The sequence below is a fragment of the Tasmannia lanceolata genome, unplaced genomic scaffold, assembly GCF_043159265.1.
Source record: "Tasmannia lanceolata isolate RefF3 unplaced genomic scaffold, GAP_Taslan_0.1 ptg000016l, whole genome shotgun sequence".
Lineage (NCBI taxonomy): Eukaryota > Viridiplantae > Streptophyta > Magnoliopsida > Canellales > Winteraceae > Tasmannia > Tasmannia lanceolata.
The window spans coordinates 15,152,911-15,176,786 of NW_027518693.1; the positions used below are offsets into that span (position 1 = coordinate 15,152,911).

Here is a 23,876-nt window from a genome sequence, read left to right on the forward strand (position 1 = left end):
GAGGAGAATCCGCCCATAAAAGAAGATACGATAATGAGCTGCTCAACACCTCGCCGTCACCCATCTGGTTATCACCACTCTTAACATCAACAAGATCACATGTACAGAAAGCATTCTGCCAACCTCCTAATTTTTTTTAAAAAAAAACTTGGAAGATGAAAGAAATTTAAAACCACTGCAGTCAGTCTTATATAATGGAACCATGCACATAAACAGCAATCACAATGCTTAATGTGTAGATTTCACATGACAATGAATGCATGCATGAAAAGACAAGCATGCACAAGATGCAATTTGAAAAAAGAGCAGCACTCACCTGAAAATCTCAACCTACCAGCAATCTGGAGATTATCCACTTGCCTCTAAAACAAAACATTCACATAATAGTTTCAATTAATTTCAAAGGAAAGAACCAAAAACCCTCCAAACTTGTAGCAAAAGCGAAAAAGAGTAAAGGGTGTGGTTGTGCTCGGAGAAGCGCATAACCTACCTTAGTGTCTCCGGTGGTTAGGGTACAACTTCCTGAATATGAATATAGATAGAACTCTCTCAGATCAATCTTTATAGTAGTACATTAAAGTGCTTGTAGTTGATAACTGAGTGTTCTTCAGTACGGCCGTGACCGCTGCCCACCATAATTATGCCTATCTGGGCCACCACCGCCACCATCTCTGTAATTGTCTCTGCGTCCTCCCCCACCACCACCACCGTAACCACCTCTACCACCACTGTTCCGCAATAGAATCAATGGTGCAATTAACAGGCCAGCCATAAAACAAAACTTGAAGATGAAGTGAAATTGTTGCAAAATAAGACATGTTAAAGAGGTCCAAAACAAACAATCAGGTATCGCATCAAAAAGCATGTGATAGATTCATCTCCCCCCCCCAATCCCTCATCGGATGCACTACATTATCACACTTCATAGTTTCTAACCATACATACTAGACAAAAACAGCAGGCGCATGCAACCAACAAGGGATTGTTTGTTTGTGCATGTGGATAAATGGGTGGGGTGCAAGAAAGTACGAGTGTGGTCAAATTTTTTAGAGCCACAAAAATGGTTAATGAGGGTGTTGATGGGTCGTTACAGCTTTTAGAGAATGGATGAGAGAGAGAAAATGACAGATCTTCTGATTTTGTTCAGGGTGATAGGATCGGTGGGTCCACAGATTATGAAATTGATTTTAATATACCCTACTAAAAAGTAGAAGGGGTTGGCCACGATTGACCAAAGCCATTCACATGTCGCAGACCTCAGACTTGGATGGTTCAATGCCAGATAAGGTCAGCAACTCTCTAATCAATACTTGCACTATACTACATTCCATGACAGCCAGTGATTATTAGTTTGGAGCATACAACCATGACAGTGCCAATACAGTCAGCTTCAATACTTGCACTACACTGCATTCCAATTTCTGCAAAGTGCATCGTAACAAATTGTCCTCATATTGTTTTTCCTCTTATCTGGCATCACCTTGGATCAAGTTTATTCACTAACAAAACTTTTTTTTTGAAAGAAATTCACTAAACAAAACTTAATAACCATGGACAGTTCAAGAATAAAATCTGTCACGGCTAGTTGAGTTCATGAATTTCAAAAATTGATTTCACACGAAGCTAAGCTCCTGACCAAAACGAATTGACTTGACCTGGTCCAATTTCAGGTCGCATATAACTATTAAACTATATGAGCTGGAGACAAAAGGTCATTAGGAACAACCACGGTGAGGGTTTAATATACTATGGGCTACTTTTCCCTCCCTTTTTTTTTTGAAAATTGACGAGTTTCATTAATATTTAGAAATCATTGGGGAGCAGAAGTCCCATCCTGCAATACAAGATATTAACATGTTTTTGCATGGGCATACCCATGACCAGTTAAACAATACCCAAAAAAATGAAGTACAACATTCCCTTCCACTATTCCGTAGCATTCTCCTATCCAAATCTTCTAATGTTATTTCACAAAAGTCAGCTACATCTAGTTAAAATTGTCCTTTCAAGTAGTCATAGCCAAGTTCTAGACAAAACCCCTGATGTTCTTTCATCTTGTTAAAGCTGCAAGACTTAGACCTCCTAATGTAGCAGCCGGTCAATACTGTTCAGTAAAGTCCTAGGGGAGGCGTTCTTCCAATCCTTAAGCTCGAAAGTGGAACCTTTGATTGACATGATATCTCCAGAAGCCATTAATCCACCCTAACCTATCATAAGACAATCCAATCTTGCTAGGATGGAATCATATTTTCGTTATTTTCTACTAACCCTTCCTCTCAATTTCATATGTCCCAATTCTCTCTACACCATTCCTTCTCCTTTTCCTCTAATCCTTCCCTGCTCTCTCCTTCTCTTCTAATTCCTTCACAATTTTGGTTGCTTCATCCACCATGTCTCTATCTATTCTATCTTCAACGATTCTGGATTGCGACTCGAAGATCATCTCCCTAGTTTTATCAAGATTCTCCTGATACGAGATCCCAAGAACATCTCCCATTTCTAGGAAATTGTTAAACCTCTCCATTTCGGGATGTCCAGGAACGTCAACGGCTGGAGATAATGAAAGGCCTTTACCCATATCACTACCATCTTTAAGCTGTTTTATTCGCTGAGTATCTTCCTCTACAGGCATCCCTTGCACACAATTCTGATTAGATTCCAGAGATTGACGCCTAATTTCCAGACAGAAATAGCCTATTGCTTTTCCTCCTCCCATAGGCGCCTTCGAGTTTGCCTCTCCTTATCAAGTAACTTATTAAAGATGGGTAGGTTACGAAGGGGGGTATGAAGTTCCTCCTCATTGTTCAAGGTAGTCTGAGGGGGAGACGTCCTCGAATTTCGAGCGCCTGCTGCCTTTTCTTTAACCCATTGTTTCTTCAAAGGGGAGAGCAAAACCTCAGCTGGAGTAGGTGATTCCTTCCTAGCCAACTTTTCATTGTACTTGAAATTTTTCAGAAGCTCTAAATCTTCATTAACCAGGGTAATTTCTCCAATAGTTGTGTTACTTGGGGTTTCAGAGTGGTCGCTGCTAGACATACTTGGAAGGGGCGAATTTTGAAGGGATTGAAAATATTGAAGACTATCGGGGGCCACGCTTCTTTTTCCTTATTTCCTTTTTTCTGTACAGGCTCTTGATCTTTCGATTGAGAGCAGATAACCCTCCACGTGTCGCCAAAAAACAAGCATCCTTCCCAAGACCTTTCTTGAGTTTGCCTTTTCCAGGGCGAGCCTTTCACATCATCACGTTTCCCAACCATAAGAAATCTATTTTTTTAATTTCAAACTCTTCAAATCTTTTGCTGATTTTATGCCAAAGGAGTCAACCACCTCTTTGCTACCCGCTTTCCTTTTGTGACCACGTGGAGGCACCAACGGTGAATTCCTTGCAGATGGAGGACCCACAAAGCCTGTAACCCTAGCCTCCCTACTTTCTGACGAAAACGAGACAGCCTCGGGGGGACAGGTGGGTAGGTGGGGAATTCAAAACTTGAATTGGGGACCACCACCGGGACAGACCCACCTCCAGTGGCCTCTGCCACCTTTTCCGGTGGAAAAACTGCCGCCGGTGATCCTATATCAATAGGAATTTGGACAGATCCCTCAAAAAATGGCAAATTGTCTTTACTATTAACCTCTCCCACCACCGACAATGCCAGAGAATTTATACTGTCCTCAGAGACCACCTTAACTCCCACCAAAAATATATTAGAGTCCACCTTTAAATTAAGAAACTGGGGAATTGATTTCCACAAAGGGGATATAACCAAGGCGGAGGCGAATGCTAGACAATGAGAATGATTCTCAAAAAGTTGGGTTTCGAGGACCTGGCCCAAATGTGACCCCAGGATCTCTACCGTGGTACCAGACCACGCATGAAGAGGGATATCATAAAACCTCAGCTGAACCGGCCTGGCACCCATATTGTAGGCAGGGAACCAGGGCCGAAGGGAAGAAAGATACCCTCCAAAAGCCTCACCTCCCCTACGGAGGATGGATGTGGCCTGAGATTCGGAATCAAAATGGAATAAAATGTCCACAACACTACTGGCGAAAGGTTTATCCAGCTCTACAAGGCCCCATGAATGTTTAGCCCATGCCCAAACGTCTTCAAGAAGTCAAGAGCCAGATTTTAAAGTTCCAATAAGACAACTCTTAAGGCTTTTCTTTCTATCTTCCACCACATAGCCTGGAACCTCCAAACATTGGTCATTATCACTACAATCTGCAACTCGAAGCTTTTTAGGTCTCCAGGCTAACGTAGAGTTTTCTTTATGTCGTGGTGCTGAACACTTCCTGCAAGAGGTGCGCGAACCAAAATTTCTATAGCTGCAATTTGGGCACATCTAACCAACCTTCTCCCCCTAGTGTCCCACTCTTCCAAACTCCCCAAAGAGCCGGCGTGTGAATGCGGTGGGGGCTAGTGAGACCAAGGAGTTTTGTCCACACCAGCTCCTTGCCCAAAAGAGAATAACAGTCTTCTGCAGCAAAGATTAAAAATCCCGAGGGAATCAAATCTAAGCATGACAAGTAAGGTTCTGAAAGCCGCTCAAGGTTTGCACCACAGGTGCAGAGGAAATCCGACGAATGAGGTCCTCCCGGGGGAATGTTCCGATGACTTCTAAAAACATCCTTGATAGTCATCTTCCCACTTTTCCCTCCCTTTGGATCACCTCAAACATGGTTTAGGCACTTCAAAGATTAAGAGCAGTCACGAGTCTAAATAACCTCACCTCCTACTAAATAATTGATCGAAGGAATACAAGGATTATGATTGATTAGCAGAGAAATATAAAACGGTTATCTTGAGAACATTAAATAATCTTGCAACGAGTTGAGTTTATAAGCAGCTATGTCCAGAAGGCAGACAACAAAAAAGATTCATGAAAACTAGTAATAAGGCACATGAGGGAAACAAGATTAGAGCTTGAATGAGAAAACTAGATGTCTCCTTCACTAGATGACAGAAAGCTGTGGCTAACACTAATGCACACTTTCATGTTTTTTCTTTTATTTTCAACTAAATATGGATCATAAAGTGCACACTTCAATTTTTGATCTCGTCAACTTGACATATGGACCTCTGTTAAACCAGGAAAATTGACCCAAAATGTGTGTTCTTTACGTACTTAATTTTGTTATGAATATTCTTCAGTAAATGGAATTAAATTACAATTTTTTTCTTGAAGAAGATAAATTTAAACATTACTAGAACTATATTGTTCATTATGTTATAAACAAAAATTATCTCCTCACCCTGCAAACCTCACTCCAAAGTAAATAAATAAATAAGCCAAGGTTATATCACAAGATCAAACGAGTTATTGATTGACTTGGTGGCGCAAAACTTAGACTCTGACGACAAGTCAACCAAGGTAAAAGGGAGTCAACCTGGGCGAGTCCACGATTGATGCAAGGAATTCCCAAGTAGTGCTTCCATCTAGAATTTGTTGCAAGACATATCACAAGGTCATTATGATTATAGGATGCATTCTCACTCCTTAAACCATATCCTTAACTAATGACTGAAGAAACTTGAGAAACAAGATTAAAATTGGCATGATCACTTACCTACTTCCTAATGCAAGAGCTTTAGTGGCCAAACAAAAGATTCAGACATTCTGCCTTAACGAATGGAACACCCCTACCATTAACTGACGTAAGACACTGAATTAGTTGTAAAAGAAAATGCCAAAACACCGAGAAACACATAAGCATCTTCTAAACTCCCGAGGATAGAATTTATCCCAAAATGATAACATGAAGTCCTCTTGGTTTTTTACATGCCTCCATGCCCATTTCCACTCATTTGTTACGAGGAAGGGAAGAGGGGGTTACTCAAACCCTTCAAGCGACTACAACAAAACCCATAGACTATTGGGCCTTCCCCAAGAATCAATTATCAAAGCTTATAGAGCATATGCGTTTGTATTATTTATAATACATAAAAATGGCAAAACCTCTAGGTCATTATGTCCAAATGCTGCCCACAATTTCTCCATGCCACACATCACCTTGCACATTTAGTCATATTTCTAAGATGATTACAAAATCAACCGCTAGAATTAAATTTCCTATTACTAATAATTATAATGTCAAAATATTAGTTATATCAAGCAGAAGGTCAATCAATATTTCTCAAAGCAATGAGTAATAAAGCACATGGAAGCATCAAAATAATAATACATTATTGAATTTAAAACATGCATCTCTAGTTGAAAGCATACAATTTGATAGCATATATTATATATAGATTGATTTCTTCGCACATCAAAACTTTTGATATCTATATACTTAGACAATCATGATCGAATCACGGCATAGGTAGCCGATGAGTAGAGCAAAAGGAGACCTGACAAATAAGAGAGAACGCGAGAGAGGGAATGTGACATGGATAAAATATTTCTACTACTGAGCTCGTATATTAAAATGGGAAAGGTGGATGAGTCAAACCCTTAAAGCAACTATGAAAAACCCCAAAATCGATCTATGGGCCACTACTAAGGATTAGTTTGTTGGAGAATTACAAATAGGATGCATTACGTGTTGACACTTCAGTGTACTTTCTCTATGCCACAACATCAACAATCAGCTCGGGGAACAATTCTAAAACAACTAGAAAAGCACCTGGTAAAATTAAGAAACTAACTTTGTTACATAAAGCAAGAAATGAAGGGAAATATTTCTTACAGTCACGAGGAAGTATCTAACAAGCTTTAATGTGAAATATCTTTTTATTATTTGGCCCAGTGCATGAGGCTCCCGCCATTGCGGGGTCTAGGGAGGGCTAGATTTATGCAGCCTTACCCCTGCTTTAATGTGAAATATCTCATAGAATTTAAAATATGCATCCATGCAAATTGAATATAGATATAAGATTGCTTGGATTACACACAATCATGATGGAGCCATGATAGTTGTAGTCTTTGCTATGAGCAAGATGAATTCCAAATACAGAAGGAAACCAAACAAGATTCGAGGGAGCAGATGTCAACCCAGATAGATGATTCCCACTACTAACCTTATAACGCTCTAGAAGAAGCATAAAATAAATAACTAAAGTTTACCTTAATCACATTGATGTGTTAAGCATCATCCACATTTAACTAATGATGTCGTTTTCCTTCGATAGAAAATAAAAATTAATGAAGGCATTTGCAACTACATTTGAATTATTGCATGATTGAGTACTAAATAGGAAGTTCAAGTAGACAAAGCAACCTTACAAAGGATACTAATGTATGGTGGACATGGTTGCTTTGAAATATGACAGAATCGACAGATATGCATTACAAGACAATAGCCGTGAGAGTGGACAGGAGTATCCTATTCATATCATTCCAAAAAAAAAAAAAAACACTATGTACAAGCTTAACAATAGATATGAAGTGTGGGAGAGTGACAGACATACCCATGACCATGGGCAGGCGGAGCCCTAGGTGCAGACTTCTCAGCCATTGCAACATTAATCCTATAGCCCCTCATATCATAATCTGGTAAGAGAATGTGAGTTATAGCTTCCAAATGAAAATAACTATAAAACCCAAATTCGGCATTGAAAAGCACCAACCCAAAACTTACTGTTATAAAACCCCCCAGCGGAATGTGCCGCAGAGGGATCTTCATAAGAGAGAACTCCATCGCCTTTGCTTTTTCCACCATCATCTGTGTATATCTTAATATTCCAAGGCCACTGATCCTTATAACCACGCTTCTGCTTGATTCTTCCAACCTACAAAAGAAAGCCATGATCAGAATATTCAAATCCAATAACCAGTATACATAGTTTTAAATTTTGGCTGCAATCAGAAATTTCGGCCGAAATATTTCGGTGTCGGTTTGGACCAAAACCAAAAGTACATTGAATCGGAAAATACAGGATTTCACCGAAATTTCCCAATTTCGTTTTCCCGAAACTTTGGTTTTCACCCTTGTTTATAAAATTTCCACTGAAATTTTAAAAGTACCCGAAATTTAAAGACTTCTGAAATTTCCACTGAAATCGCCGAAATTGGAAACTTCATACATTTAGATGGAAATTAAAAGAAGAAATTTTTTTATCAAGGTTTTACATGATTTCAATCAAAATTTCCACCGAAACCAACACTGAAACCGACATTTAAATATTTCGGTTTTGGCCCACCGAAACCGACATTTAAATCCTTGCAAGTAAAAAATCATAAAAGTTCGTAGGAAATGAGACAGGACATTGTTGGTTAGGGTCTTAGGGATGTCTCCACTCCACACCAACATGCAAAATAAATTACATTCCTTTACCATTCCAGGTTTCACTAGTGTGTTTTTAGTAATTAGAGTACGGATACATGGGAAGAAATGCAATTTTTGGTATGTAATTCGTTGACCTTTCTAACCTTACATGCATCTTTGAGCTCAAGTCATTGGCTCGGGCACGTCAGGGGTTCATTTAGATTGGCTCCCCTAGAATTCTTCTGGTAATGAATTATGACTGATTCAATTACTTTATATATTCTCTTTCTTTTTTAAATAGCTTTGGGTCAATCAACTAATGATGATAGTAATGACAGTGATTAGGATGAATAATAATAAAATCTAAAAAATAGAATGAAACCAATCGACGCTTTTCATTTTTTACATTGGATTTCATAGGTTAAATGTTTCCAAAGATAGATTAGGATCTTCTACCACTTGATACTATCTACAAAATTTCTCTACAGATTTAGAAGATTTGAACATATTGACATTTTCTCCAAAGAGAAGGTATTTGATGATATAAGAGGATCACCGTTCATGCTTGAGATGCAAAAAGAGAGAAGAAAAGGAAAGAGAACAAAAATCTAAGTGTTTCTTTTGTGCTTATGGGTGGACTAGGGCTCTATAAAAATCTTCAAGCAGGGTAACCTTGGAATTTCCTTTAATTTATTTGAGCTAGACTTAAGCAGATCTTCTTTTTAAGTTTTGAAAAGGGATTAATGCATGACCTCTAAATTATTATGTAAAGAACTACAGGAGTGTTAAAAGGGTTAAACATTGGTAAGTAAGGGCGCTCAAGAGTTGAACGTTGAGTTCTGGTGAGCCACTTCTTATGTTAAATTGCAGGGAAGCAAAATTGGTATCTTAGGTGATTTGGCGGACTATCATTCCAAAAAAATGTAATTTGACAGAGCACTTTAAGCATGTTTCAGAAAACGCAAATGTTGCAATAGCTCCTTCTATATTTCTTTCTATTTTTTTTATTCTAGGTAGTTTAAGGAACTTTCAATGATATTCTCAGATGGGTTTGCTGGATTTCAATTTCAGTGAAAGAAAACCTTGAGGGGATTTTTGAGAAATTGAATAGGCAAATTTTCAGGAGGGCCAATAGAAGGCTGTCAGTCCAGGGGAGAATTAGACTTATAAAGGAATACAAATAGCATTTCATGAAGAACATAGGTAGCGTTAAAGCAAACTCAAGATCAGGTTTACTCCAAATGATAGGATTTGATGCAAGAGCATTGTCATCCATGCATAAAATCCAAAAGGATAGAAGCAAAGAGAGATAAAATTTCTCTAAGCATTGCTTCAGTGTTATCCATACAAATAGGGGCAATATGAGATTTTCATTAATTCATTTAATTTAGACTTAAGTGGGGCCATCTTTTAAAGACACCTTTTTTTATTACAATGATATTGTGATTATTGGAATTAAATAAGGCTGTGCAAATAGGATAATGAATACATCTCAATTACTCCCAATATATATCATTTTAATCCCTTTTTTGTTTGCCTCAGATACAACGCAATTCAGGGAAGCCATATTGGATCATTTTATTCTCACTTAGGATGTTATGTATCGGCCCTTGTGCATTTATCTTTATTTACTAAATAAAAATTTATGTTCCACTACTTCCACACGTAACTTGAACCAAGATCCATCAGATAACTATGTCAATCTCCTGCCAGTTGAACTGTAACTTCATTCGCAAGTTGAACACCAATCTCCTACCAGTTGAACCGTGGCTTCATTTGTAAGCTGAACACTTTAATAATATAAATAGCGGTTAATTTATGTTTTAGTTGGATCGTTCAATGTTGTGCATACTCGTGTACTTGTGTTTACCTATGTTAGTTCATTGTTGCACGTTGCTTTTATCAGTTATTTGCCACATTCTTTTCGTAATTTGAAGGAATGAAATTTGAATAATTGAAATTAGAATGAATGATAACAATATTATAAATTTAGTCAGAATTCCCCTCAATTATATGTTAAAAGGATCCTTCCAAATTCGACACATCGACCTAGGATCCTTGTCATAGCCATAACTAATATTTTGAGGTTTTGATAATCTCCATATCCAAATCCCTCTCTATAATGAATACTTGTATTCACTTAAGGGACTGTTGAGGGGTTAGGGAGGTATTAGTTGGGTTTTTGTGGGATTTTTGGGTAATTTTGAGGTTTGATACAGCTGGTTTTCTAAACCCACAAATTTTATAATATCTTGGGGATTGTTTTTTATTTGAATTCGATGTAGTTAGGGCATTCTATTGCTATTTCTAAACCGGTTTGTTTATAGAATAGATGGGTTTTAATCAATGGTTAGGATCAACCCTTGATTTGACGATAGTTTTAAGAAGTATATATAGCTTTTTTGCGGACTTTTTAAAGGATTGTGTTAGAATTTCATTGATTTCATTCATGAGATTCATTACAAAGGAAAATCAATTGAATGATTTTCTGCATGGAGTCAGAGTGCCCTTTCTTATGAAATGCATATTGTGATTTGTGAAATATGCGTCTACACCACTAACCATGATTTAGCCGATACTTTGAATCATGGTGACGCTAACACATGTGACCACATGTGTCAACACTCCTTTCGACACATGTACATGTACATGTATTGCTAGAAGTGTCAGACTTCATGTGGATGCGTCGACATGTTTTTCACCATGTTAAGTAAAAAATATACTGTTTTATTATCAAATATTGTGTTTACCTCATCTTTTATCATAACCCTTACTTTATTATTAACTCATCTTTAATTAATATTTGGTGCTATCTCCCCACTAAACCTACACAAACTCTCCTTCCTATATCCTTCCTACAGAACTCTCTTTCCAATATTATATTCATTGTATCCTATTGGTGTCTCTTTCCCGTTACATATTGGAGACTGAAGAGAACTAGATCAGAATGATGATGCCATTGCATTGCAATTTGATCATCTAATGTTTACTTTACACTTGTAGTTGCTTAATCATACAATTTATTACCTTCTAAAACGAATACACATTTATATTTTGAAATGAATACACATTTATCTTGTTGCAAATTATAATTGATAATCAAATAATAATATATTTATGCGTGTGTATGAGTGTGTCATCGGTTCTGGATTTTTTGGGGTTGCCATGTCAAACACCTCATATCCGTGTCAGCACTAGACATGCGAATCCATGTCCATATAATAGACCACTAAGCAACAAAAATACGAGGTTAGAAAATTGCAGCATACAATCGAGATGCCTTCCTAGAAATGAGTCAAATAATATGATACTAAAAATACAGTAAGATAAAAGAGGAAAACCCCTTTTTCATAATTTCCTTCTACCGTCAGGATAGGGTGATTGAATAACATTGTCAAAATGCATATTATAGAGGAAACAAATTGTATATTTTCCCTCAATGTACTGCCATGTCATTGTTTAACGCATGCTAGCATTAACATTATTTTTAATATAGAAATCAATATAAGCAAGTGGATAAACCAGTATATCGCCAAACAATGACACTGTAGCGACCAAAAATATTGTCAAGAATCATTTATCAAAGAGCCAAGGACCATAAAAAAGCTTCCCTAGACTTGGAACTACATGTGAGCATCTCAGTTTTATTAAATGTAAATAACAAAAAGGAAATGGAAAGATTTTTACCTGGCCAATCCCTCCAAACAAATCTTTCAGTTCATCAGTAGTCACATCAGGCGGCAAATTTGATATGTAAATCCGCGAGTTGTCACAAGAATCATCACAATTCCCATCGCATTGCTTCACCTTCACTGGGGCTTCAACAGGAGAACTACCATAGCCACCAACGGGCTGTCGGGCCGGGGCACCACGGGAGTCGGAATACCCACTATCATATCCACTCTGTGGAGGACCTCGACCCGAGACATCACTGCCATAACTGCTCGGAGGAGCACCATAACTAGGGGGATACGAATTGGGTCCACCGCTGCCATAGCTATTCGGAGGAGGAACAGGTTCCGCTCCATAGTTACTGTTACCCCCATAAGAATTTGGGGGCGGAGGATAATTACCACCACCACCATAAGACGGCTGTCCAGGAGGAGGAATCTGAGCATAACCACTATCTTCCCTTCCCTGATTACTACCATATGAACCAGCTCTTCCACCACTACCTCCGCCACTGCTTCTACCACCACGGTCCCCACCATAACCACCACCACCGCCACGGTCCCCACCATAACCACCACCACTTCCTCCTCTGTTATAGCCGCCGCCGCCGCCGCCACCACCACCACCACCACCACTTCCTCCTCGGTTATAACCGCCACCGCCTTGATCACCTCCACCAGGACTGGGAGCTCCACATTTATTACACTCAGTCCTCCTCGCAAAGTTCAGATTCCCGCAACTACGTCCACGAGTTTAGGTTTCGAGAATTCAATGTAACAAAAGCAAGAATCATTAATGCCATCTATGTCCGCGATTTTTAGGCCCTGTTCGTTTGAGATTGTGGCAACTGATTGTAAGCCCTCAAACCGATTATTGGACCCAAAATAAAAAATCGGATTGGGGCTCACAATCGGCTGTCATAATCTCAAACAAACAGAATGCTAGGTTTAGAGAATTCAATTCAACGCAAACAGGAATCAACTAAACCAAACCCTAACCCAACAAAACAGAAATAGAAAGAACAAAGAGAGAGTATGAAACACACCTAGCGTTAGGGCAAGTCCAGTCACCATCTCGGCCACTGCCACCACTGCGACCACCACCACGGCCCCCACCGCCACCGCGACCACCACCACCTCGATCACCGCCTTGATATCCCCCGCCATATCCTCCTCCACCACCTGTAAGAGAATGACAAATAATGAATAAACCCTAACCCTAGCCCTAAAAACGAGTTCAACCGAAAAAAAAGATGAAACCCTAATCTGCCATTCAATAAAAAAAAAGAGATAAAACCCTAAACAAAAACCTCGACTTTGAGAATTTCCACCATAACCGCCTCCTCTGTAGCCACCGCCACTGCCTCTGCCATCGTCAGCTGAGCCTGAACCGTAAGTTCCAGACATAGTTGTATAACTTTCTTTGTTTTTTGGAAGAGGGTTTTGCTTTTTCAGATTTTGTTCTTTCTTTTTCTAGGGTTTCAGAGAGAGAGAGAGGGAGAGAGCTTTTTAGAGCATCAAACCCAGCAGCACCGCATGAGGAAAAACAGTTCGCGGACGGGATTAAAATGAAAGGAAAGTACTAAATTAAGTACTGATATTGGCACTACCATATTTTTATAATTGCATTAGGTCATATTGTCTTTTGTTATTTAACAGATGTGAAAGGTTATTACAATTGCCAAAGAGCTTTCAGTAGCAGTTAAAAGAGAAAAGACGAGGTGGTTTAGTGTAACTATCAAAACATGGCAGTGCTAAACCTGGTTGCCCTAAATTCTATATTCCACTATTGCCCTTGCCTCTATTTAAAAAATAAAAATGGACACCCCAAAGTGGATAGATAACGACTAGGCACATTGCCACTCTTGGCCAGTTTTAATGGCAAGAAAAACATTTCTGACAGAGAGTTTGATTTCTTGGAAATTTTGTGAAGTTGGTTAAATGTGTGTGAAGTTCATATGACTTTTTCTTGGAAATTTTGTTGTTTTAAGAGATTTTGAAATCAGAGAGTTTCTTCACAGGCGAGAAGAATAGACCCATCAATGCTTTGTTCATCATGACTTGCCTTGCAATGGCCTATTGAATTTCATGGACTTATCCTCCTTTATTCTCCAGGGTTGTGTACCTAATCTAGCAGACTCTTTGAGTTGATCCAGAATTAAGGCTGATATGTGTAATCCAGGATCTAGCAGTTTGTGGCAGATGCTTGTCCTCTGTTCTTTTGATCTAAGGTCAAACTCATTCCTGAGACTAATTCTAAGGGACACGATTATATCTACAAGGGTTCAATAGCACCAAGACATGCTCAGGTGGCTGGTCATCATTTCTTGCTTGGCTGAGACAGAGCCAGGAATTTGGTCGGTGGGGGCAGAGAATAAAATTGTCATAGCATGTTAGGCGCACAGTTTCATGCTCTTGGTTTTAAATTTCGACATGAAATTTTGGATTTCGGTGGAGACCGACACCAAAATCACTATTTTCCGAAACGGTACTTTATTTCGGCCGAAATTTAAATAAAATACTCTTTTCGTTTTTGTACCGGATTTCGACCGAAATTTCGAAATTTCAGGGGTCCGAAACCAGTACCGAAACCGAAATTTTAAACCATGTTCATGCTTCATCTTTTGTTAGGTGAGGCCCACCATCGCCCCTAACTCATGCATAAGTGAGCTCACAATTTACCCATCATATGTTCATGTAGTGGGGGCACACTATTTACATCTCGTTTTCTGATGGATGAGGCCCACTATTTTACTATGGCCCGAGAATGCTAGATTTAATAAATTCCAAACCCCCTCGCCCAAAACAAAAAATTAAATAAATAAATTCACTTTATGTTATATATGTTGTGCGCACATTAAATGCAGTATTTTTCAAAAAGTACCATGCGGCCAACTTCATAGGATGATCCAAGCAATTCATATGCTGGCCCATAACATAAATGGGTTGTACCACGTAAATCATCTCCATAGGATGATCCTGACCCTTCGACCTATCGAGGTTTCTATAACGAGCAATGACATAGTAGATCAGAGTGTTAGATCATCCTATTGAGATGATTTAACAGGTGCAACCTATTTCCATTGTGGCCCAACAAATGAACAATTTGAATCATAGTATGATGTGGGCCCCACCAGTAGTTTTGAAAAAGATTAGAGTTCAGGTGCAGCCAACATATAAAATCTCACAATTACCTATCTGAGTTTTTATGTGGTTTTGCGGCCGCATTATCATTTTTCAAAAAGGATTGCACGGCCCAATACATGGGATGATCCAAACGGTTCATTTGTTGGGCCAGAACGTAGATAGCTTGTGCCCCAAAACTCATTTCCATATGATAATCTTAAACCTCCGATCTATTGAGGTTTCCCTTTATAGATTGGAGGGATAAAAATGTTTTTTTGGGGCACAACCTATTTACATTGTGGCCCAAGAAATGAACGATTTGATTCTTCCCATGCAGCCTTTTTTGAAAAATAATGGATCGTACAGCCAACACACCATAGCAAGTCTCCTAAGTTATTTTTGCTCTTAGCCCTCAAAATGACCCATTATCCAGATTCGTAGAAATGAAAACTTTAGAGAGAGAGAGAGATTTCTGTTGCTATTTGAGAGAGAGAGAGAGAGAGAGATTTTTGTTGCTATCTCTGAGAGGGATTTACGAGAAAATTATGCAAAAATGTAGGGGCTTTCCCTGAAGAAACTCTAAATAAACCAATTATGGAAAAATCCAAGGGGGCAATTGCCCCCCTCGGCTCCGTCTCTGTTTGGCTCATCACTGTTTGGAACATTTTGATAGATGAAAAGTTGGGGTGTCAATGGATCCAGACGATCCGATGGACCATCCGAATCCGAACTTTAATGAACGTGATATAAGCATACCAAGAGGGTCCATGGGCATATTTCGGATTCCCAATCATATGATCCGAAAATTTTCGGATCGGATCCAGGCATGCTGCGAAAGTCCTTAGGGACAGTCACGATCCGAAATCATCTTACAGTAATACCCTCAAAATCATTACAACATCAATGTTAAGTGGGGGTATTCTCGTCAAAATAGTCATATTCTTTTAGTAGTTACCGGTTTCCATCTTTATTGAATGAAATCTCCTTTTCGAAATAAATCTTCTATTCCTTCCCGTGTAAGTAACCCCTCCCCATTTGTGGAACGAACATCTCATCTCCCTATCTATAACCATAACCCATCTACTCCATGTTCTGTCCCTAGTCATTGCTCTCACCCTCACCCTCACCATCGCAGCAACTTTGCCTTCCCAACATCCGAGCAGTAAGCACGGAAAACTCCTGCTAAGTTTTTGGTTTCTATTATCGTCTTAGAATACTGGATAGTGGATACATATTTTTCCATGTTTTTAGTCACTTCTTTGAGGTCGATCACTGCTTTTCATTATGGTGGAGTGACATTCTAACTCTTTTTTAAAAAAAATTAATTGTGTACTAAGCTTAGTAAGACATAATAGGACACTCCGATGGACGGTCCAATTTAAAATGGATCGTGATCGTGACGTGGAAAGTAGGATCCGAAGAACAATCCGAATCCGATTCGACCGATAGGGAATTTGAATGGATCGTGACCGGGATCCAATCCGAAGTGGATCCGTTGACACCCTACTGAAAAGGTGTGGTGGAGTTTGCATGTGGAAATTAGAGTGCATTCCAACTTCCAAGTGTGTGGTTTTTGGTTTAAGCAAAACAACGCTGGTTGTTTTGGGCTTGAATTTTAATCGTTTCTCTTACCTAAATGGACTGTCCTATTTCTCGGAGCTGAAATTTATTGTGTCAAACAGACAGAGCTTGTTGCCATGTTCGGCCTCTTAAAATTGAACTACAGCTCCAGCGCTTGATTCCTAAGATTGACATAGTTGGGGCTGCTTGTAAACAGAGCTATAGAGGTGACCCTGCATCAAATGGTATCACCATAAATTTTGATCTTGCCAAGGGTTGCATCCACTATGGAATGATTCTGCATATATGTCTTTGGTCTATGATTGTTTCTTCTTGAAACTAGTTTAGAGGACATAGTTAGAGCTTGTGAAGCCAGGGATCTATTGTTCACTAATGATTTGACTAACCTCGAACAGTAATAGTTCAGCTGTGAAAGAAGGCTTGAAGGGAATGGAATGCAACAATAAAAGCCAGTCTCAACCTCGGTTATCAGGCATGCTTTTGCTCATGTTCGAATTATGTTCTTTCTGACACTCAATCCATTTAACTCCTAAAGACAACTTCTATTGACCGGGGTGCTAGTCTTGATTGGCAAATTGAATTGTCTGAGAAGCCCAAACAAATTTGGAACCCCTTCTAAAAGTCAGCTTGTATAAATCGACTGCCTTGGAATTCTTAAGTTTGAATCAGTCCTACTACCCACTCTTATTGAACCTACATCCATTTGATGACCGAGACTTCTAGTTTTCCTTGGTTTTGATCACACTGGAATCAGTCTTGAGGCCCTTGACTAGGAAAATTTCATTTTAAAACAAGCCTTTCTTTTTCAATTGAATATTAAATTGCCAGCCTCTTGTTGGACCTGGTTCGGCTTAACTCTTAGTAAACAGTGAACAAACTACTTGGAGACATTCTAGCCAATACATGAAAGTGGTTTACATTTATAAGCTGAAGCCTAGCAATTGAATTCATTTGTTCAACCTGCATAATATTGGGATCCAATGAGTATGGAGTTATCTACCAGTTTTTCATCATATTGAGATCAACCAAGAGCCTTTTTTTTAGGGATTGAGCACCAATCAACTGACACTCTATTCAATCATTGAAAGCTGCTACAATATTGGTTTGTTTATGACATTTGGGGATTGCATTTTCTATGAAACTCTAGGTTGGAAGCTGAATTTTAAGGTAGAGTAAAAGCCATCCAGAGTGTAGAAAGGTTTGACCTAGATTGGTAGAGATACCATAACCAACAACACCACTTTATAGTTCAAGAATTCTGAACTGGTTCAACCAATCTACTATTATACAATTTGGGCAGAATTAGGTTCCTGTTTGTATCCCAATTTGATCCATCCAGCCATGTTCTGTATCTGCAACGTGTTTCCATAGATCTTGAATGAGTTGTACTCTAGTTGTTATGGGTTAAATTGGTAAGCTATGGCGGTTCATACTGAAGCATAACATTATTTGGTGTTTTTGGAGCTTCCATACACAAGATTTCAGCTTCGTACTCTCATTATATTGGTACTAGACGTAGCTTTATTCTAGCGCAAATCTGAGCGGAAATTGTGAGCAGCACTAGCCAATTTAATAGTTGATTTGGTTCCCAAAACCTGCAGCCATTCAGCCCATCAGTCATTGAACCAAACTAAAGAAGCCAAGCAGCGTCAAAAGCACTTGGAAACTGATATCTGTTAGTAGAATCTGTCTTTAAATGCACTCCACCATATTGTAAATCAGTTGCAACCCGTGCTATATATCAGTTTGGGCTCGTACATTAAATATTTCTGCACTATCCATTAGTGAGACAATTCCTCCTTGTTGTCACTACATTGACTAGAATTTCAGGGCAACTATTATTTTTAGCAGCCAGTCTTCTACACAGGGAGTGTATTTGCGATTTTCAGTGGACAGAACTGTTGTAGCTACTGAAGAGCTGAGTTGTGCTCGCATTTTCATCTATGGAGCCACCATTTATTCCTCACATTTATGGCTATGGAGATGTTGAAGCTGAGTGCATAATTTGGGTCGACTCCCTCGATTTGTATCATAGATACTATGGCTTCAACCATCGTGAGACATTAGGCGTGCCAAAGAGACTGTCAGACTAAGTTCAGAGTCTATGTGGATGCACATAGAAAAAGAGCGTCGTGACTTGGAAACCTCCGTTCTGCCGATGGGAGCAAGTCCGTGATCGCTTGTTGAGGATTTATGCTCCGACAGAATATCGACGGCGACGTGATGAGGAGAGAGCTCAAAAGGACAGATGGGAAAAGTTCTTGGCCCAGCATCACCGAGAACGGGAGGCTCGCCATAAAGGGAATGATGTTCTTGATGCCCTCACCGTACAGCTGCAGAGACTCGAGAGACATGAAGATACATCTCCTTCTCCACCCTTGGAAGCTAATGATGAGGCTAGCAAACAAGAAGGGGAGGGAGAGGTTATGGCGGATACTGAGGTTTTACATGGCCAGTCAGGAGAGGTTTTTGAAACCATCATTTTAGAGCCAATCAGTGATGGTGGCAAGCTTGACACTACCATTGTTGTCAAGACTACTGGTGAGTTATTGTCCTTGATAGCGAGGCCGACGATGATGATGATATTGAGGCTGCGACAGAGCATGTGGAGATAGAGTCTGTCGCACCATTAGTGAGCACAGTTGTAGATGAGGAGCATACACTTACAGATGTCACATGTGACATCACCATTACCACAGTTAAAGAGGAAGTCTTGGTAGATGTTGTTCATGTTGAGATGGTGCTGCCTATAGCCGTTACACCCGACAAAGATGAGATATTTGGTAAGATTACAGTTGGTTGGCATGGCAGACCACTATACCACTGCCACTTTCAGCATATGCTTATTTTGATATGGACTACTACCCTTCCAGACTGCTACATTTGCAGGGATGATCCATTCTTGATGAGATGCATAGGGCGGAGTGACTTTTATGGATTATTACTCTTGATGCGAGATTGGGTCATCTTCATGTTTGATCCAGGAGGACATGTTCGACTGGAGCTGCTGCGAACTAGAGGTCGAGTTCTTCTCAAGAAGGGGAGTTCGATGTAGATCATCTCCTAGTGCATCAGCTTTTCATTGGACTGCATTAGCGTAGGGGTAGTGTAGTGCATTTAGTCTTTAGTGGGAGTCCTTATTTGTCATTTTTTCCTTTAGTTATTGCCTTTTGATCAGTTTGTAGTTTCATATGTCCTTAATGATCATTGTTCTTACTATGGGTATTTTAGTCCTTTTCTATTGTAATGGGCTAGTGTATAAAGCCCCATGGTTTCTCATTTTACTCGGTTTTGGATGAATAGAAATTTGTAGAGAATTTCTTCTCTTTTGAGAGGGCCTCTTGTATCTCTATCTTTTTCTTGTGAATTGGGAATTGTAGGCTAGGGATTCTAGGTTTTTTTTTCCCCATTTCTCCCATCTTTTTACTCCTTGTTGCATGCAAGGATCAGTTTCGGATGATCCCGTGCTTGATCCGATCCCGAGCGTCCCCATGCCCGAAGTAAGATCAAGATCCCTATCTTATACTGAAAATAAAAATAAAAAATCTAGATCTGATCCGATCCGAAGATCATCAAAGAACGCTTCCGAATCGACCTGCGTCAACAAACCATGAGTTTTTTATCTAAGTCAAAGCTGAAAGAGTGGATGGAAAACTCTCCAGAGCAAGCTTTCACAACCTCTTGTCCAACAATACCACCAAACATTGCAGCCATAGGATTCAGAACTGCCCTAGAGCTAAATCCAACATGCGGTAAAAGCTTCTTCTCAATCACTCAAGTTTAGCATCTCCCAAGTATTTATTAATACTAGCAACTAAAGCTATTAGCCTATGAGCAACCTCCTCTGATCCAGGAACAGGAAAGCATTCCCATGTCAGCTATAAACTTATCCAATGACTGAAATGCCAATTGCAACAAAGGTGGACTTCGGAATTGATGAAGGAAATTTATGGTTGGTGATTATGAAAGTAATCATCAAACTCGATCGCTTTTTCTAAGCTGATATTGGTAAAAACAACAGCCTAGAATACATGAAATTTAACAGTAACAAACTATAATACCATATCACCAGAGAGGAAAATAAACCAAAGAGTTTATGTAAGAAGGTAAGCAAGACTCCTTTGCAGAATAAAAACAAATTCGATAAGAGACGCTGGCGGAAGAATTTAAGGCCATCAGTTGTAAAAAGTTTTCATACATCGACGGGAATGTGAACAGATAGTGATGTTTACCATGAAATACACAATTTGCACTTTCCATTTCCAGGTTGTTTACGAACAATTGCAGATCTTACCAACAAGAACAACTATTGCCCAAACAAGAACAGTTCCCATGCTCATATAAGGGCTGCAAAGTAATGTAGAGGGAAAATCGAAGTCAGATTCGTATCTGTTAGAAATAAAGTTAAACTGAATGTTGAAAGAGGTGTTCCAGTCTGAAGTGATCCAAACCAATACAACACGGCATTGAACCTTCCTTGTATTTGGATGTACTATATTACCTACATCTCTTCTTTAAGATGCCACTGCTATCCAACAAGTGCTGTAATGTCACATAATTACAAAATTTAAATCAAACTGGCACTAGAAAAGACAATAATCCATCTTCATAAAACACATTGCTACACACATTTGAAGTTCCCGGCCACCATCATGCTCCAGCTAATGCCTTATCCGACAAGGCATCCTCAGCCCTTAGCTTTTCAGGCACAAAATCTGAAAGGAATTCATATCTCTTCCCGTTGGAAACAACTGATGAAAGGTGTTGATAAGTGACAGATTGTACACGGGCAGAAGTAGAAGCAACAGAGGTATAAGCATCATTGGCAAATAGTTGGAGAAACATTTCCGCTGCTTTGTTAACGAGGAAGACAGCGTCTTGGGTGGTGCGGAAATCTCCGCCCTCGCTCCTCATGAGGCGTTTGACTCGACTCATTGGGAAGCAACAGCAAGAAGAGCCAACGCTGCCTTTTGCCGCCTTTATCTCAGTGTTGTTTGTGGAGAGGATGCAGTCACTGCTCTTAGCTTCATCTCCCTCTCCTTCCTCCGAAGAAGACGACGTCACCACCACCACAACCTCCGCCTGTCTCTGCAGCATTCTCCTTGCGAGATCACCTATCTGCTAATATGTTTTGTAGTAGTAAAATAAAGATCTTATAAGACTTCTTAGAAAACTATGCAACATTGGCAAATTGTCATATTAGATATAGTCCATATGAAATCTGACAGATAAAAGCAGAGATGCAACGTCACAACGTAAAATCCGCAAACTATGAAACTATGTGACTAAGCACGGAAAGGGAAAATATTTTTTGTAAGCCATCTTACTATGCATTTCATGAATGTAGAGAATGATATTTGTAGGCAGCATCATTGGACTGCACAACAAAGTGGTTCTATCTTATGCAAATAGATCAGACACGACGGTTATGAAATAAAATTGTCCCTAGTGCAAATAGAACATACACGACGGTCATCATCTCTAATCCTCGGGGGGAGAACCATTAATTATATTTTTGTTAGTGGTTTTATGTATACCACAGGGACAACTTGTCCCTTGTGCCTATCTGTATTTTCGCGGTTATGAAATAAAATTGTTACCTTTCAAAAAAAAAAAAAAATCTTATGCATGGGATGTCAGATTGGTATGGGGCCAATATCACCTCGTACCTCCATATGGTATTGACATAGAGTTATGGATGTCTTTCTTGCTTATGTGATGGTTTCTAAGTATGTATTTGTGCTTCTTCTAGCATTTCTCGAAGTTTCATCTTAAAATTTCATCATTTGCAAGTTTCTATCAATTTGTGATTTTACAAGATTTCCACCGAAACCAAAATGTTTCTGTTTCCGTGCCGACCAAAACCAAAACTGAAACTGAATACATTGGTTTAGAATAACTAAATAATGTAGTTGAGATCCACATAATATCCTTTAGTGGGAAGAAACTCCAGGGCATGGCTCTTGTCGACAAGGCCCAAGCCATGAGAACACTCCCCAAAACACGATCAATTCACTCATTTTTCAATTGTAAGCCAAGTTAATAACATTGTAAGTAGTTATACATTATTGTCTTTTATTTTTTGTCCCTGAGGACGCACCTACATATTTATGTCTATGCAATGTATTTTCAATAGTCTCTACTCCGTAAGCTGAGAGAATTCCAAATTTTTTTTATTTTTTTTTCAAGTAAAGACTGATTTTCGAATCGGGCAGGGACGGTGCCTAACACTGTGCGAGGAGTAGGGATCCGTCTCCTCTCTAACATATAAGGCATTCCACCTCATCTACTAAAATATGAGAAAACGGGTGTAAAAAGCATGCCCACACCCTTCAAAGAAGCAGCTGGACTAGGTGGGCACTCACACCCACCAAGCAGCATGAAGGACTGGCTTGGCTTATATACACGGACATCTCATTATCATGATTGTTACCTTATGTTTGTATGCCTTCTCTTTTGTTTGTATGTCTTCTGTTTTAAGAAACTTGTTTTTATTACCAACAACAAATGCAAAAAATAAAATAAAAAATAAAAATTGATGCAAGCTTCTGGACTGTGCTATGATAAAGAATAGAAGAAGACTCCTTGGAGTGGACATTTGTGAAACAAAAGCTTTCAAAAGGACAATAAGACACTGCTGAAAACAGAGAATTGATTTATATGAAGGTGATAAAAAAAGATTAAGGAGAACTAAAGGAGTTACATGGTCAAACTTCAAATAATCTAAAATCAAAGTTCAGATATTCCAGATTTATCACCCATTTGTGATAGCATCTAAAAACCCAAGAAAGAGTAAGGTAATAAATTTAAAGTAAGATGTTCAACTGGAAATTATGCAAGTAAAATTTGTCTGATCAGATCTTCAGATATGGGTATTGTTGAATCTAAGAACCCAGTATCAGATGATAAAATTATATAAGCCTAAAATCTGGATCCCAGAAATATCTCCAGCTAATAAAAGACAATGGAATCAACATACTCATCGACAGAACAGCAAAAGACTAAGAAGCCAAAAACCCTAACCCTAACCCTAATCTGAGCGTCATGGATTTTACCGAGTTTAAGAATGAGTAGGAAAAAAAAGAGAAAAAGGGAGAAGCATAAATGCAAAGAACTTACCGATGATAAATTCTTCAGCAGCAAAGAATGCGAGGGAGGAAGGAGACTGAAATGCCAAGAGTTCTTCTCCCTCTCCCTTAAACGAGAAAAGGAATGAGAAGAGTGGATGAAAAGTGCGTTTGGATTTTCGGAAATAGACGCTGGAATCGGGACCTGATTCCAACTCTCCCGATT

The 23,876-nt window shown here is 39.2% G+C and overlaps 2 protein-coding genes across 3 annotated transcripts; both read right to left on the reverse strand.

Moving 5' to 3' along the window:
* Positions 1–321: 321 nt before the first annotated feature.
* On the reverse strand, positions 322–13,427 carry TAF15B (TBP-associated factor 15B). 2 transcript variants are annotated; one of them, XR_013235364.1, is made up of 7 exons: positions 13,187–13,427; positions 12,923–13,058; positions 11,893–12,616; positions 7,579–7,729; positions 7,409–7,490; positions 491–728; positions 322–362 (listed from the first exon to the last, which is right to left on the reverse strand). XR_013235364.1 is itself a non-coding variant. In XM_077357205.1 (6 exons), exons 1-6 carry the CDS (start codon positions 13,281–13,283, stop codon positions 608–610), a joined length of 1,311 nt encoding a protein of 436 aa, XP_077213320.1. In that variant the 5' UTR covers positions 13,284–13,427; the 3' UTR covers positions 322–607. The 2 variants fall into 2 exon arrangements, 1 of the variants encoding a protein (XP_077213320.1); XM_077357205.1 differs by having other exon boundaries at positions 322–728.
* Positions 13,428–20,973: 7,546 nt separating this feature from the next.
* Positions 20,974–23,876, reverse strand: NF-YC10 (nuclear factor Y, subunit C10). The gene is made up of 2 exons (XM_077358031.1): positions 23,703–23,876; positions 20,974–21,704 (listed from the first exon to the last, which is right to left on the reverse strand). The coding sequence occupies exon 2, from the start codon at positions 21,678–21,680 to the stop codon at positions 21,234–21,236; it is 447 nt and encodes a 148-aa protein (XP_077214146.1). The 5' UTR covers positions 21,681–21,704; positions 23,703–23,876; the 3' UTR covers positions 20,974–21,233.

Excerpts from the sequence above, each read along its gene's own strand:
- TAF15B (XM_077357205.1), bottom strand. The coding sequence starts at position 13,283 with ATGTCTGGAACTTACGGTTCAGGCTCAGCTGACGATGGCAGAGGCAGT. Across the intron at positions 7,730-11,892 it reads TGTTTGGAGGGATTGGCCAG|GTTGGAAGAATCAAGCAGAA; the intron begins GTAAAAATCTTT and ends TTTCTTTTGTAG. Across the intron at positions 729-7,408 it reads CCGCCTGCCCATGGTCATGG|TGGTGGTAGAGGTGGTTACG; the intron begins GTATGTCTGTCA and ends ATTGCGGAACAG.
- NF-YC10 (XM_077358031.1), bottom strand. The coding sequence starts at position 21,680 with ATGCTGCAGAGACAGGCGGAGGTTGTGGTGGTGGTGACGTCGTCTTCT.